The sequence below is a fragment of the Mesoplodon bidens genome, assembly GCF_964165515.1.
Source record: "Mesoplodon bidens genome assembly, chromosome: 6".
NCBI classification, from domain to species: Eukaryota; Metazoa; Chordata; class Mammalia; order Artiodactyla; family Ziphiidae; genus Mesoplodon; species Mesoplodon bidens.
Genome location: NC_138162.1, coordinates 61,797,721 through 61,813,407, shown reverse-complemented (window position 1 = coordinate 61,813,407; position 15,687 = coordinate 61,797,721). Strand labels below are relative to the sequence as shown.

The following is a 15,687-nucleotide window of genomic DNA, read 5'->3' as shown; positions in this document are numbered from 1 at the left end:
AGTCATGATGTTTTAGATTTGGGATGTTTCTGGATAGTTTTCTTAGACATAGATCTGAAACATTTAAAAATGCAATTCTCAAACTTGTTTGCCTATTAGAATCACCTGGGGATCTTATAAAAATTCCAAAGCTCAGGCCACATCCCAGAACAATTAAATCATAACTTCTGGAGTGAGATACAAGCTTCAGTATGTTTTGAGGCTCTCCAGCTGATTCCAATATGCAGACAAGTTTGCGAACCACTGTTTTAAACGATCAGTGGTCATGCCTCTGGTCTTTAGGCAGGTGAAAAACTCAAAAACAAATTTAGGAAAATAAGGAAGAAAGACCAAATCTGCGTTCCTGTTTCTTTGTTACCTCTTCTAAGGTTTTCTTCCCTGTTCTCAAAAGCAGTTAGAGATAAAATCCTACTTAGCTTAAAACCCACTAAGCGTTTATCTTTGTCTTCCAGGAAATTCTGGTTTCATCTACTAATTATATCTCAGCCAGTTGGTACTACCACACTCTTCATAATATAGTGGTACATATTTACTGGTGTATGTATGTCTGGATAAATATGTGAAAGTTAAGGAATACCCTCAGTTCAATTTCATCTTCTTAGTGCATGTGCAGAAGGTCACGTATCTTGGGAGATGTATCACACAATATCTCTTAAAACATAGGATTGTCATTTAAGTTATTAGCAGTGAAACTCAGTTTTACACTGTGAGGATTAATTGTTACATTTCCTGCCTGACAGAACGGTCTCAGGAATCACTCAGCTGCAAAGAATTCTCAAGCAATTAGAAATCCCACAATGGAGCTTCAGGACTTCAGGACATTCTATTTCTTTTAACTTTTCATAGTCTGAAATATAAGAAATTTACTTGGATACTGAGGAAAATAGAACTTGGCCCTTTAATTTGTATATAGAATATTATATAATTATTACCTTATGAATATTTATTTCCCATAGTTGAATAGTATTACAAGAGCATGATGTCAAAGAACAAAAATAATATGATTTAGTAACGAGCATGAAGACCTCTATTCGTGGGAAAACATGCATGGATAAGGGGAGTCCAGTGCCTAACAAGCTGTGGAGCACTCTTTCAAGGGATTTGGGGCAGGAGGGAGTTTTATAGAGCATTATAAGAGACAAAGCAGAAACAGGGCATGATTTGCTAGGAGGTCAGGGATTTTCTTGTAAAGCTAGCGGGTCCTATTTTCTAGGGTAAGGTAGCTAGCTAAAGTTCACAAACTAGCTAAAGCTGAATTGGAGGATTGTGATTGGTATATGTTAGCTTTCCTTGACAGTGATGCATTTCTCATTAGTGCAGCTGACTTAGGTTCCGGTTTCTGACATGGGCCAGGCCGCTGGGGCAGCCTGCATTTTGTGGGTCCCGATATATGAATTATCTTTATCAATGCCCATTCAGTGATAGGTAACAATCAGGAGGAGTTGTTAATACCCAGAAGAAGAAAAGCAGAATTTCAGCAAAACATGGTTATCAAATCTGGATAATGTGACACTGAAAGGGCTGGAAAATACTTTACAAGATAGAATCAAAATCCCCAAAGATCTCAATAGACTGGGAAGATATAGTTATCCAAAAGACTACAGCGTCCTTTACTTGGCTATAAAATGTCAGTTGTTCAACTATGCAATGGGGAAAATATGGGACGTTGTAATAGTGAATGTAAAAATATATTTTGTTAAATCCTGTAAGAGTCTCAGTACAATATGCATGCTGGAAAAGCTTATACAAATTTAGTCTACATCTACCAGGAGTTCTACTAAGTACTTCTCATTGTACACTTGAAGTATGAAATTGAATTCTGGACATAATGCTCCATCAAAATAAGCTGGTGTACTTTTCAAGAGGGACCAGGATGGGAAAGCATCTCAAGAGCATTCATGTTAGGAGTACTTGAACAAGCTAGGGATGTTTTCCTTAGAGATGTTGCAAGCATCATATAACTATATCCAAATAGTTACATCATCCATGTGGAAAAGGGATTGAACTTAAATTTCTGCTCAGCATCAACACCAGCACTTCTAATCTTCTTCCCTTTATATTTTTTCTTTAACACAAACTGTTAACATACTATGTGTTTTATATATATATATAACTTAGTCCTCTTCTTTGTCACCTGTCTCCCCACCCCACTGGGCTGAAAGCTACCTGAGGGCAAGGAGTTTCATCTATTTTTTTTTTCACTCACTACTTTATCCTTGTGCCCAGAAAAGTGCCTGGTACATAGTTGGTGCTTAACAAGTATTATAGTGAATGATGAATACCCATAAGAGATGGAACTAGATCAATGCATGAAAGGCTCAGAGATTCAGATTTTGTTCCAGACTAGGAGAAAACTTTCTGTTAGAAATATTAAAACTTTCTGCCCTGGGTCAGAAAGTAGTGAGTGTTCCAACCCTGCAAGCGTTAAAACGTGCTTCCTGAGTTAACACTTGCAGAAATACTATAGAAGTGATGCTAGCAAGCATGTGATGTTAGATAGTCTAACTTCTTGATGAGATTTTGTAATTTTGTAAAATATATTTAAACTAATTTTCTCTCAATATATTTTGAGTAATTTTCTCTCTTAACAATGAGAACCAGTAAATGCCCAAATTAAACTTGTAGCTATCTATATAACCTGTGATGTAATATTATTTGGTCTTGAACTTAAAGAGGTACGTTTAACAGCTCTTCTTCTTGGGCTTTATTCCCCCCCCCCACTTTTTTCCAAAATCAGTGATTCTGAAACACAGACCTTACAAAATTTGGGAACAATTATTGTAGAAACATCCCAGAATATAAGTCCTACAGACGATAGAGGAGACCAGAAAGAAAGCCAAACAGAAGACAGCCAAATGCAAGGAAAAGAAATAGTACAAATATATCCAAATGTAGATGGAAAGACTCCAAAGGTATATCACAATTTTGCTTAATTATAAGCTATGTTTTTAATGTTATCTCATGCTTCATAACTTAAATCAATTTTTGTTGCCAGTGATTTAATTTAAATCCTTAAAAAATTGTTTTCCTTGGAATATACAGTGAAAATACTCACTTAATAATTTTCAAGTACAAATTTAGTATAATCTTTTGCATAGATGAACATGGAAATAGATATAATTTCCCTGAATATAAATCTTAAGGTATTTATATTTCAGCCAAAAAAAAAATAAATGTGATAATAAGCTCATTGCTGTTTCCAGGTATATAAAATATATGAAAAGAAGAAATTTCTGTTTTTATATTAGCCTTCATGATAATAAATTATTTAGTCTGACTAAATTTTTAAATTTCTGATTTCTACGTAATGTATTTTATTCCCCAGTGTATTTTTTTAATTTTGCTTTTCAGATTTTTTTCTAATTTCAGCCTAATGTATTTTATTCCCCAATATATTTATTTTATTTTTTATTTTCTTTATTTTTATTTTTTCTAAAGTTTTATTTACATGTTTACAATTGAGATGCTTATTCTGCTTATATCTTTTTTTAACATATTGGTGTATAATTGCTTTACAATGTTGTGTTAGTTTCTGCCATATAATGAAGTTAATCAGCTATACATATACATATATTCCCATATCCTATCCCTCTTGCATCTCCCTCCCACGCTCCTTATCCCACCCCTCTAGGTGGTCACAAAGCACCGAGCTGATCTCCCTGTGCTATGCGGCTGCTTCCCTCTAGCTATCTGTTTTACATATGGTAGTGTATATATGTCAATGCAACACTCTCACTTCATCCCATCTTACAGTTCCACCTCCCCGTGTGCTCAAGTCCATTCTCTACGTCTGCGTCTTTAGTCCTGTCCTGCCCCTTTTTTTTTTTTTCGACACTTCATATATATGTGTTACCATACGGTATTTGTTTATATCTTTCTGATTTACTTCACTCTGTATGACAAATGCTGGGTCCATCCAACTCACTACAAATAACTCAATTTCATTTCTTTCTTTGGCTGAGTAGCATTCCACTCTATATATATGCCACATCTTCTTTATCCATTCATCTGTCAATGGACACTTAGGTTGCTTCCATGTCCTGGCTGTTGTAAATAGTGCTGCATTGAACATTGGGGTACATGTCTCTTTTTGAATTATGGTTTTCTCAGGGTATATGCCCAGTAGTGGGATTGCTGGGTCATATGGTAGTTCTATTTTTAGTTTATAAGGAACCTCCAATACTGTTTCTCCATAGTGGCTTTATCAATTTACATTCCCAGCAACAGTGCAGAAGGGCTCCCTTTTCTCCACCCTCTCTCCAGCATTTATTGTTTGTAGATTTTTTGATGATGGCCATTCTGACCGGTGTGAGGTGATACCTCATTGTAGTTTGAATTTGCATTTCTCTAATGATTAGTGATGTTGACCATCCTTTTATGTGTTTGTTGGCAATCTGTATATATTCTTTGTAGAAATGTCTATTTAGGTCTTCTGCCCATTTTTGGATGGGGTTGTTTGTTTTCTTTCTATTGAGCTGCATGAGCTTCTTGTATATTTTGGAGATTAGCCCTTGTTAGTTGCATCATTTTCAAATATTTTCTCCCATTCTGAGGGTTGTCTTTTAGTCTTGTTCAAGGTTTCCTTTGCTGTGCAAAAGCTTTTAAGCTTCATTAGGTCCCATTTGTTTATTTTTGTTTTCATTTCCATGTCTCTAGGAGGTGGGTCCAAAAGAATCTTGCTGTGATTTATGTCATAGAGTGTTCTGCCTATGTTTTCCTCTAAGAGTTCTATAGTGTCTGGCCTTACCTTTAGGTCTTTAATCCATTTTCAGTTTATTTTTGTGTATGGTGTTAGGGTGTGTTTTAATTTCATTCTTTTACATGTATCTGTCCATTTTTCCCAGCACCACTTCTTGAAGAGGCTGTCTTTTCTCCATCGTATATTCTAGCCTCCTTTATTAAACATAAGGTGATCATATATGCATGGGTTTATCTCTGGGCTTTCTATCCTGTTCCATTGACCTATATTTCTGTTTTTGTGCCAGTACCATATTGTCTTGATTATTGTAGCTTTGTAGTGTAGTCCGAAGTCAGGGAGCCTGATTCATCCAGGTTTGTTTTTCTTTCTCAAGATTGCTTTGGCTATTCGGGGTCTTCTGTGTTTCCATACAAATTGTAAAATTTTTTGTTCTTTTTCTGTGAAAAATGCCATGGGTAATTTGATGGGGATTGCATTGAAGCTGTAGTTTGCTTTGGGTCGTATAATCATTTTCACATTGTTGATTCTTTCAATCCAAGAACATGGTATATCTCTCCATCTGTTTGAATCATCTTTAATTTCTTTGATCAGTGTCTTATAGTTTTCTGCATACAGGTCTTTTGTCCCCTTAGGTAGGTTTATTCCTAGATATTTTATTCTTTTTGTTGCAATGGTAAATGGGAGTGTGTTCTTAATTTCACTTTCAGATTTTTTATCATTAGTGTATAGGAATGCAAAAGATTTCTGTGCATTAATTTTGTATCCTGCTACTTTACCAAATTCATTGATTAGCTCTAGTAGTTTTCTGGTGGCATCATTAGGATTTTCTATGTATAGTATCGTGTCATCAGCAAACAGTGACAGCTTTACTTCTTTTCCGATTTGGATTCCTTTTATTTCTTTTTCTTCTCTGGTTGCTGTGGCTGAAACTTCCAAAACTATGTTGAATAAGAGTGGTGAGAGTGGGCAACCTTGTCTTGTTCCTGATCTTAGAGGAAATGGTTTCAGTATTTCACCATTGAGAATGATGTTTGCTGTGGGTTTTTCATATATGGCCTTTATTATGTTTAGGTAAGTTCCCTCTATGCCTACTTTCTGGAGAGTTTCTTCATAAGTGGTTGTAGAATTTTGTAAAAGGCTTTTTCTACATCTAATGAGATTATCATATTTTTTAACATCTTTTTTGGAGTATAATTGCTTCATAGTCCTTTATGCTTTATAATTGCTTTATACTACTTTATATTGCTTTATGGTGTCTTAGTTTCTGCTTTATAACAAAGTGAATCAGTTATACATATACATATGTTACCATATCTCTTCCCTCTTGCGACTCCCTCCCTCCCACCCTCCCTATCCCACCCCTCTCGGTGGTCACAAACCTCAGAGCTGATCTCCCTGTGCTATGCGGCTGCTTCCCACTAGCTATCTCTTTTACATTTGGTAGTGTATATATGTCCATGCCACTCTCTCACTTTGTCACAGCTTACCCTTCCCCTTCCCCATATCCTCAAGTCCATTCTCTAGTAGGTCTGTGTCTTTATTCCCGTCTTCCCCTAGGTTCTTCATGACTTTTTTTTTCTTAGATTCCATATATATGTGATAGCATACGGTATTTGTTTTTCTCTTTCTGACTTACTTCACTCTGTATGACAGACTGTAGGTCCATCCACCTCACTACAAATAACTCAATTTCGTTTCTTTTTATGGCTGAGTAATATTCCATTGTGTATATATGCCACATCTTCTTTATCCATTCATCTGTTGCTGGATACTTAGGTTGCTTCTATGTCCTGGGTATTGTAAATAGAACTGCAGTAAACATATTGTTACATGACTCTTTTTGAATTATGGTTTTCTCAGGGTATATGCCCAGTAGTGGGATTGCTGGGTCGTATGGTAGTTCCATTTGTAGTTTTTTAAGGAACCTCCATACTGTTCTTCATAGTGGCTGTATCAATTTACATTCCCACCAACAGTGCAAGATAGTACCCTTTTCTCCACATCCTCTCCAACATTTATTGTTTCTAGATTTTTTGATGATGGCCATTCTGACTGGTGTGAGATGATGTCTCATTGTAGCTTTGATTTGCATTTCTCTAATGATTAATGATGTTGAGCATTCTTTCATGTGTTTGTTGGCAATCTGTACATCTTCTTTGGAGAAGTGTCTATTTAGGTCTTCGGCCCATTTTTGGATTGGGTTGTTTGTTTTTTTGTTATTGGGCTGCATGAGCTGCTTGTAAATTTTGGAGATTAATCCTTTGTCAGTTGCTTCATTTGCAAATATTTTCTCCCATTCTGAGGGTTGTCTTTTGGTCTTGTTTATGGTTTCCTTTGCTGTGCAAAAGCTTTGAAGTTTCATTAGGTCCCATTTGTTTATTTTTGTTTTCATTTGCATTTCTCTAGGAGGTGGGTTCAAAAGGACCTTGCTGTGATTTATGTCATAGAGTGTTCTGCCTTTGTTTTCCTCTAAGAGTTTGATAGTGTCTGGCCTTACATTTAGGTCTTTAATCCACTTTGAGCTTATTTTTGTGTATGGTGTTAGGGAGTGTTCTAATCTCATACTTTTAGATGTACCTGTCCAGTTTTCCCAGCATCACTTATTGAAGAGGCTGTCTTTTCTCCACTGTATATTCTTGCCTCCTTTATCAAAGATAAGGTGACCATATGTGCGTGGCTTCATCTTTGGGCTTTCTATCCTGTTCCATTGATCTATAGTTCTGTTTTTGTGCCAGTACCATACTGCCTTGATTACTGTAGCTTTGCAGTATAGTCTGAAGTCAGGGAGCCTGCTTCCTCCAGCTCCATTTTTTGTTCTCAAGATTGCTTTGGCTATTCGGGGTCTTTTGTGTTTCCATACAAATTGTGAAATTTTTTGTTCTAGTTCTGTGAAAAATGCCAGTGGTAGTTTGATACGGATTGCATTGAATCTGTAGACTGCTTTGGGTAGTAGAGTCATTTTCACAATATCAATTCCTCCAATCCAGGAACATGGCACATCTCTCCATCTATTTGTATAATCTTCAATTTCCCTCATCAGTGTCTTATAATTTTCTGCATACAGGTCTTTTGTCTCCTTAGGTAGGTTTATTCCTAGATATTTTATTCTTTTTGTTGCAATGGTAAATGGAAGTGTTTCCTTGATTTCACTTTCAGATTTTTCATCATTCGTGTATAGGAATGCCAGAGATTTCTGTGCATTAATTTTGTATCCTGCTACTTTACCAAATTCATTGATTAGCTCTAGTAGTTTTCTGGTGGCATCTTTAGGATTTTCTATGTATAGCAAGTATCATGTCATCTGCAAACAGTGACAGCTTTACTTCTTTTCCGATTTGGATTCCTTTTATTTCTTTTTCTTCTCGGATTGCTGTGGCTAGAACTTCCAAAACTAAGTTGAATAAGAGTGGTGAGAGTGGGCAACCTTGTCTTGTTTCTGATCTTAATGGAAATGGTTTCAGTTTTTCACCCTTGAGGACGCTATTGGCTGTGGGTTTGTCATATATGGCCTTTATTATGTTAAGGAAAGTTCCGTCTATGCCTACTTTCTGCAGGGTTTTTATCATAAATGGGTGTTGAATTTTGTTGAAAGCTTTCTCTGCGTCTATGGAGATGGTCATATGGTTTTTCTACTTCAAATTGTTAATATGGTGTATCACGTTGATTGATTTGCGTATGTTGAAGAATCCTTGCATTCCTGGAATAAACCCCACTTGATCATGGTGTATGATCCTTTTAATGAGCTGTTGGATTCTGTTTGCTAGTATTTTGTTGAGGATTTTTGCATTTTTTTTATCAGTGATATTGGCCTGTAGTATTCTTTCTTTGTGACATCTTTCTCTGGTTTTGGTTTCAGGGTGATGGTAGCCTCGTAGACTGAGTTTGGGAGTGTTCCTCCCTCTGCTATATTTTGGAAGAGTTTGGGAAGGATAGGTGCTAGCTCTTCTCTAAATGTTTGATAGAATTCGCCTGTGAAGCCGTCTTGTCCTGGGCTTTTGTTTGTTCGAAGATTTTTAATCACAGTTTCAATTTCAGTGCTTTTGATTGGTCTGTTCATATTTTCTACTTCTTCCTGGTTCAGTCTCAGCAGGTTGTGCATTTCTAAGAATTTGTCCATTTCTTCCAAGTTGTCCATTTTATTGGCATAGAGTTGCTTGTAGTAATCTCTCATAATCCTTTCTATTTCTGCAGTGTCAGTTGTTACTCTCCTTTTTCATTTGTAATTCTATTGATTTGAGTCTTCTCCCTTTTTTTATTGATTAGTCTGGCTAATGGTTTATCAATTTTGTTTATCTTCTCAAAGAACCAGCTTTTAGTTTTACTGATCTTTGCTATCGTTTCCTTCATTTCTTTTTCATTTATTTCTGATCTGATCTTTATGATTTTCTTTCCTTCTGCTAACTTTGGGGATTTTTTGTTCTTCTTTCTCCAATTGCTTTAGGTGCAAGCTTACGTTGTTTATTTGAGATGTTTCCTGTTTCTTAAGGTAGAATTGTATTGCTATAAACTCCCCTCTTAAAACTGCTTTTGCTGCATCCCATAGGTTTTGGGTCGTCGTGTCTCCATTGTCATTTGTTTCTAGGTATTTTTTTATTTCCTCTTTGATTTCTTCAGTGATCACTTCGTTATTAAGTAGTGTAATGTTTAGCCTCCATGTGTTTGTAATTTTTACAGATCTTTTCCTGCAATTGATATGTAGTTTCATAGCGTTGTGGTCAGAAAAGATACTTGATACAATTTCAATTTTCTTAAATTTACCAAGGCTTGATTTGTGACCCAAGATATGATCTATCCTGGAGAATGTTCCATGAGAACTTGAGAAAAATGTGTATTCTGTTGTTGTTGGATGGAATGTCCTATAAATATCAATTAAGTCCTTCTTGTTTAATGTATCATTTAAAGCTTGTGTTTCCTTATGTATTTTCATTTTGGATGATCTGTCCATTGGTGAAAGTGGGGTGTTAAAGTACCCTACTATGATTGTGTTACTGTCAATTTCCCCTTTTATGGGTGTTGGTATTTGCCTTATGTATTGAGGTGCTCCTATGTTGGGTGCATTAGTATTTACAATTGTTATATCTTTTTCTTGGATCGATCCCTTGATCATTATGTAGTGTCCTTCTTTATCTCTTTTAATAGTCTTTATTTGAAAGTGTATTTTGTCTGATATGAGAATTGGTACTCCAGCTTTCTTTTGGTTTCCATTTGCATGGAATATCTTTTTCCATGCCCTCACTTTCAGTCTGTATGTGTCCCTAGGTCTGAAGTGGGTCTCTTGTAGACAGCATATATATGGGTCTTGTTTTTGTATCCATTCAGCCAGTCTGTCTTTTGGTGGAAGCATTTAATCCATTTACATTTAAGGTAATTATCGATATGTATGTTTCTATGCCCATTTTCTTAATTGTTTTGAGTTTGTTACTGTAGGTCTTTTCCTTCTGTTGTGTTTCTTGCCTAGGGAAGTTCCTTTAGCATTTGTTGTAAAGCTGGTTTGGTGGTGCTGAACTCTCTCAGCTTTTGCTTGTCTGTAAAGGTTTTAATTTCTCCATCAAATCTGAATGAGATCCATGCTGTGTAGAGTAATCTTCGTTGTAGGTTTTTCTCCTTCATCACTTTAATTATTTCCTGCCATTATTGCAAATAATGTTGCAATGAATATTCTTGTAAATGTCTTCCACTGTACTGGTATGGATTTGTCTGTAATCAAATCCCTAGGGGGTAGAATTGGTGCACCATAGATTGTGTTTCTACGATTTTTGGTGATACTTCTATTTTCCAAAGTGTTGTACCCACCAATAGGCTGTAAACATTTTTACTGCTTCTCATCAACATTTGTTATATTAGTCCTTATCTCAGCCACTTTTGTTTGTATGTTGAGGTATATCATTGTGGGTTTAGTTTACATTGTGTGATTACTAATGAAGTGTTGAATAATACTTTCTTACAATTATTGACCATTTGGAATTCTTCAGTAAATTGCTTCCTCAGCTCTCTGCCATTTTACGAATGAGTTGTCTGTCTTTTTCTTATTCATCTGTAGGAGTTCTTACATATGCTACATATGAGCCTTATGTTGATTATATACAATGTAGATATCTTGCCCTATTCCATGGTATGCCTTTTCACTCTTTTTATTGGAATCTTTTGGGGAATAGAACATCATAATTCTAATGTGGTCAAATTTAGCAATTTTTTTCCTGTATGAATAACACTTTTTATGTTTTCTGTAATTATTTTCTACCTACTTCAACTTAGATATTTTTATACTACCTTACTTGTTATCTTTTTCTATATCATCTGATTTACTGTTTTGATTTTTATGTCTGTCTGGCATTGATTTTTGCATGTGATGAATGATAGGGATTAAGCTTTACACTTTGCTCCACTGTGTTCAACAGCACCAGCTTGCTGTAAATCACACGTGCATATACATGCAGGTATGTCTCTAGACTTTTTCTTCTGTTCCATCAGTATATTTATCTATACCATAGTGTCCCATTACGGTTATTGTATAGTATTCTTGATTTATAATAGAGCAAGTCTCCCACCTTGTTTTCTTTCAAGAGTCTCTTCAGTATTCTTGGTCCTTGGCTCTTTAGAATCAGCTTCTCACAAACAATTCTTTGGGATTTTGTTAGGGACTGTATAAATATAAATTTAATAATAAAACTATGAGAAGACTCTGAAAGGTGGAGAGGAGACACACCAGGTAGGGATGTCAGCACTGGAAGAAGATGGTTGGTGAGTTCTCTGGGTTTTCATTTTGCCTGACATATCCTGGCTTGGGTACTGAAGAAACCTGCAACTTGGAAATGCCAATTGGTTAGATGATAAAAGCCCCCTGTAAAACCCTGTTCTCTCTAGTCAAAGGACTAGGAAATGGACAGCGCAGTAAGACAGAAAACTTTTACACAATAACTGTACTACTCTAGCCGAACACCACAGAAAAAAATGCAACCCTACCGCTACCCCCACCAGTAAAGACCTAGTGGGGAACCTACACTTTCACTTTCACCTGGCTATAAGAAGGCATCCCTCCTCCTTCTAACAGGGCCCGGTGAGGGGCCAATGGTAATGACTCCCTCCATTTATGTCATTAGAGACCACATGGGGAGCTGGACATCTACCTCTATCCAGCAATAAAGAGATGCCCCTTTCGTTTCCTAGCAGGGTTCCTCTAGATTTCAGAGGTGAAGTGCAGAAATTCGGACTTTCATAACCTCGCATATCTATAAAGCCTCCCACACCCTCCACACTGTGTCAAGAGAGGCCAAGTTAGGAGCAGAAAGAAAGTCATGCTCCATTTCCCAACCAGGGTGGTATTAGCAGAGGTCTGTGGGGAGCCTGAACTTTCACCCCCACCAAGAGTAATGAGGTGCCCCTCCCCAACCAGGGTGTCCACAGAGACTGGACTTCTATCCCCAACGGGCGGTAATGAGGTGGTCCTTCTTGCCCCATGAGTGTGGCATCAGAGGAAGCCTGCTAAAACAAAAGATTTAAATAAGATATGGAGTCTTGAAACATAATACCCAAAATGTCCAGGATATAACTGAAAATCACTCATTATACCTAGCAACCAGGAACACCTCAACTTGCATGAAAAAAGGAAACAACAGAAGGTAACAGCAAGATGACATAGACAATCAGATTACATGACAGCACTTTAAAGTAGCTGTCATTGAAAATGCTTCAACAAGCATTTACAAACAGGTTTGAAACAAATGAAAAAATAGAACATCTCAAGAATGAAATAGAAATTCTCATCAATGAAATAGAATATATAAAAAAGAACCAAATGGGAAATTTAACCAAAAATAATATAACTATTTTGTGTCTGCCCCACAGAGGATGTCATCATTCCCCACCACTCAATTTGATGTCAAGACTGGTGACACCAAACACCCACTAAGAGGGGAAGAAAGGTTTAATACTTACATAATGGAATGTAGAACCTAGAAGTGGCTCCACAAGTATGAAAAACAACTGATTTTTGAAAAGTGTGCAAAAGCAGTTCAATAGAGGAAGGATAGTCTTTTCAACAAATAGTGCTGGAACAATTGGAGGTCCCTAGGCAAAAAAAATAAACCTATACCTAAACCTCACACCTTATGCAAAAATTAACTTGAAATAGATCACAGATATAAGAGTAAAACAAATTATAAAACTTTCAGGAGGAACCATACAAGAAAATCTCTGGGAGTTAAGACTTGCTGAAGAGTTTTTAGACATGTTATCAAAAGCATGATCCCTAAAAGTAAACATCAAATTTTGACTTCATCAAAAATTAAGAACTTTTGCTTTGTGAAAGACCCTATTAAGAGGATTAAAAAGACACACTACAGACTGGGAGGAAGTATTTATAAATCATATATTTGACAAAGGACTGATATCTTGAATATATAAGGATTTTGTTAAAGCTCAACAGTAGAAAATCAAACAATCCAAGTAGAAAACAGGCAAAAGACATGAACAGACATTTCACTGAAAAGAATAAATATATGGCAAATACACACACATAAAGATGTTCAACATCATTAACCATTAGGGAAATGCAAATTAAGACCCTGATGAGATACACATCTGTTAGAACACTTAAATAAAAAATAGCGACAATACCAAGTGCTAACAAGGATGCAGAGAAACTGGATCTCTTATGTAGTGCTTGTGTGAATATAAAGTGGTATAGCACTCTGGGAAACAATAGGCAGTTTCTTTAAAAAAAAAATAATCATATGCTTACCATACAACCCAGCTCTCTTGCTCTTGGACACATATAGAAATGAAAATTTATGTTTACCTAAAAAACTTGCACATGAATGGTCATAACAGCTTTATTTTTAATAGCTAAAAACTGCAATGACCAAAATTTTCTTTAATAGCTAAATGGTTAATCAAACTATGATACATCAATACCATAGAATACTACTCAGCAATAAAAAAGGTACAGGCTATTGTTATATACAGTGCCCTAGCTTTGTGACTTCTAATTTCTCATCTGGAGCTAGGGCCTAGGCTTTCTTTCCTTTCCTCCTATATTCTGCTTTGGTATTTAAATGGAATTTCAAGGTCACAAGGGATTATGAGTTGTCCTGTATTTTGCTAGCCACTTTGCTTGTCACTTGTCTCTCTGGACTCTTTTTTTTTTTTTTGGCTGCACCACACAGCTTGTGGGATCTTAGTTCCCTGAGATTGAACCTGGTCCCCCAGCAGTGAAAGACTGGAATCGTAACCACTGGACCGCCAGGGAAATCCCTCCGAATTCTTGCTTTACTTTATTTTGGGCCTCAGAATTTCCCTTAACACTTTGTCATGTTTGAAACATGCTTTAAGTGTGCTTCCTTCAAAGTATAAGAATATTTCTGGATTTCTGATCAGTAATAATACTGGAAATAGAAGCCTCTTTTTTATTTTAGGTCCAGTTAATTTGATATCAAGTCTGGTAACTAATATTGGTAATTTGATTGTTCTATTTTGGATGATTTTATTGTGGTAGATACATGACCAGCACATAATATTAACTGAATCTTAATAAGGGAGTGAAACATTTTAAAATGTATCTTATATACTGATTCTGAAGACAAGTTCAAATGAGATATTTAATGAAACATAGTTCATTTAAAGGAAAGTAATTCGTTTAAAGGAAAACCCTATCTTAGTTAGAAGTTTCTGGTATTTGTGTTAATAAATCAGTTCTATTACTTTAGGGCCATGCCTTATGTATAATATAGTATAGTTTATGTATCTGTTGATATAAAATATATGGCTCATTGTCAAAGTAACATTTGGTCAAATTTATTTTTTCCTTCCATTTTTATTATAATTATTTATATGTTCCTGAATTGGGTTGTTTGAAAAAAATTCCTTTTTTTAAAGAAATAGTTTTCTAGGTTGATATTTTTCCTATTTCCCGGGCAATAAATTCTTAAACATATTTTATTATTAGGGTTTATAATATTTTGAAACATATTCCTATTTAAATTTTTGTTTTGGGAAAGCTTTTATAGATTGGTGAAACAGTTTGGAACGAAAGTCAACATGGCTTCATTTTATTTAGTCTCAGTGCATTGGAATGTCATGAGGAAAAGATACAGATTCAAGGAAAGTTACTTTATTATCATCATTATTTGAGAAAAGGAACTAGATTCCCAGAGAATACGTTATTAAATATAGTTATTTTTGTCACTTTTACTATTTTTGCTCCTAGCTTTTTAAACTGTTCATAGGTTAAATTTCTACTACTTTTGGGTTCATTTTTGTATTTTCATCTTCTACCTGCTAGGTCAACGTTAGTGCACGTATTATGTTCATTTATGAGTTCTTGGCATCAATTATAGAATTTTATTGTCCAGACTTCTTTTTTAACTCTGCACAAATATGTTTTTAAGTAAAGAAATATTATATAGTATGTTGGTTCACTTGAAATTGTTATTGAGTAATAATCTAATTTTTATGAAACTTTCAAATTTAGAATTATTTTCACAAGAATGCCAAAAAACCAACTTTTCAAAAGAAGAATAGTAATATTCAAAAGAATTCACATACGACAGGTCCTACCAGAGGTAAGAATACATATGAAATTAACAATGTCTTTTTAATTTAATGAGATTTTTTTTAAATTATTAACATTATTTTTATATAGTTAACAGAGAAAACTGGAAAAATATAACAGCCCAGAAGTCAAATAGCAGTATTATTTTATTACGAGAACGTATAGTATCCTTGCAACAACAGAACAGTGTACTTTTGAATGCCAAAAAAGCAGCAGAACTGTCTATTAAAGAATATAAAGAACTCAATGAAAAGCTCCTTCACCAGCAGCAAGTGTCTGATCAGCGGTTTCAAACAAGCAGACAGACAATAAAGGTAAAGGGAACTTTACAAATAAATTACAGTAGACTATATTATAAAAATGGATATTTTGTTTTACTTGTGTTATTTGGTTCATATTTGTGTTAGACATGTCTATGAGTTTAAAAATTTCCCAGACA

The 15,687-nt window shown here is 35.3% G+C and overlaps 1 protein-coding gene across 8 annotated transcripts in view; it reads left to right on the top strand.

Moving 5' to 3' along the window:
* The window catches only part of CNTLN (centlein), a 356,448-nt gene that overhangs the window by 244,885 nt on the left and 95,876 nt on the right, over positions 1-15,687 (top strand). For all 8 annotated transcript variants that reach the window (XM_081237458.1, XM_081237459.1, XM_081237457.1 and 5 more), the window contains exons 16-18: positions 2,738-2,912; positions 15,168-15,258; positions 15,339-15,562. In XM_081237458.1, the coding sequence (XP_081093584.1) occupies positions 2,738-2,912; positions 15,168-15,258; positions 15,339-15,562 (490 nt within the window). The remainder of the gene's footprint in view (positions 1-2,737; positions 2,913-15,167; positions 15,259-15,338; positions 15,563-15,687) is intronic.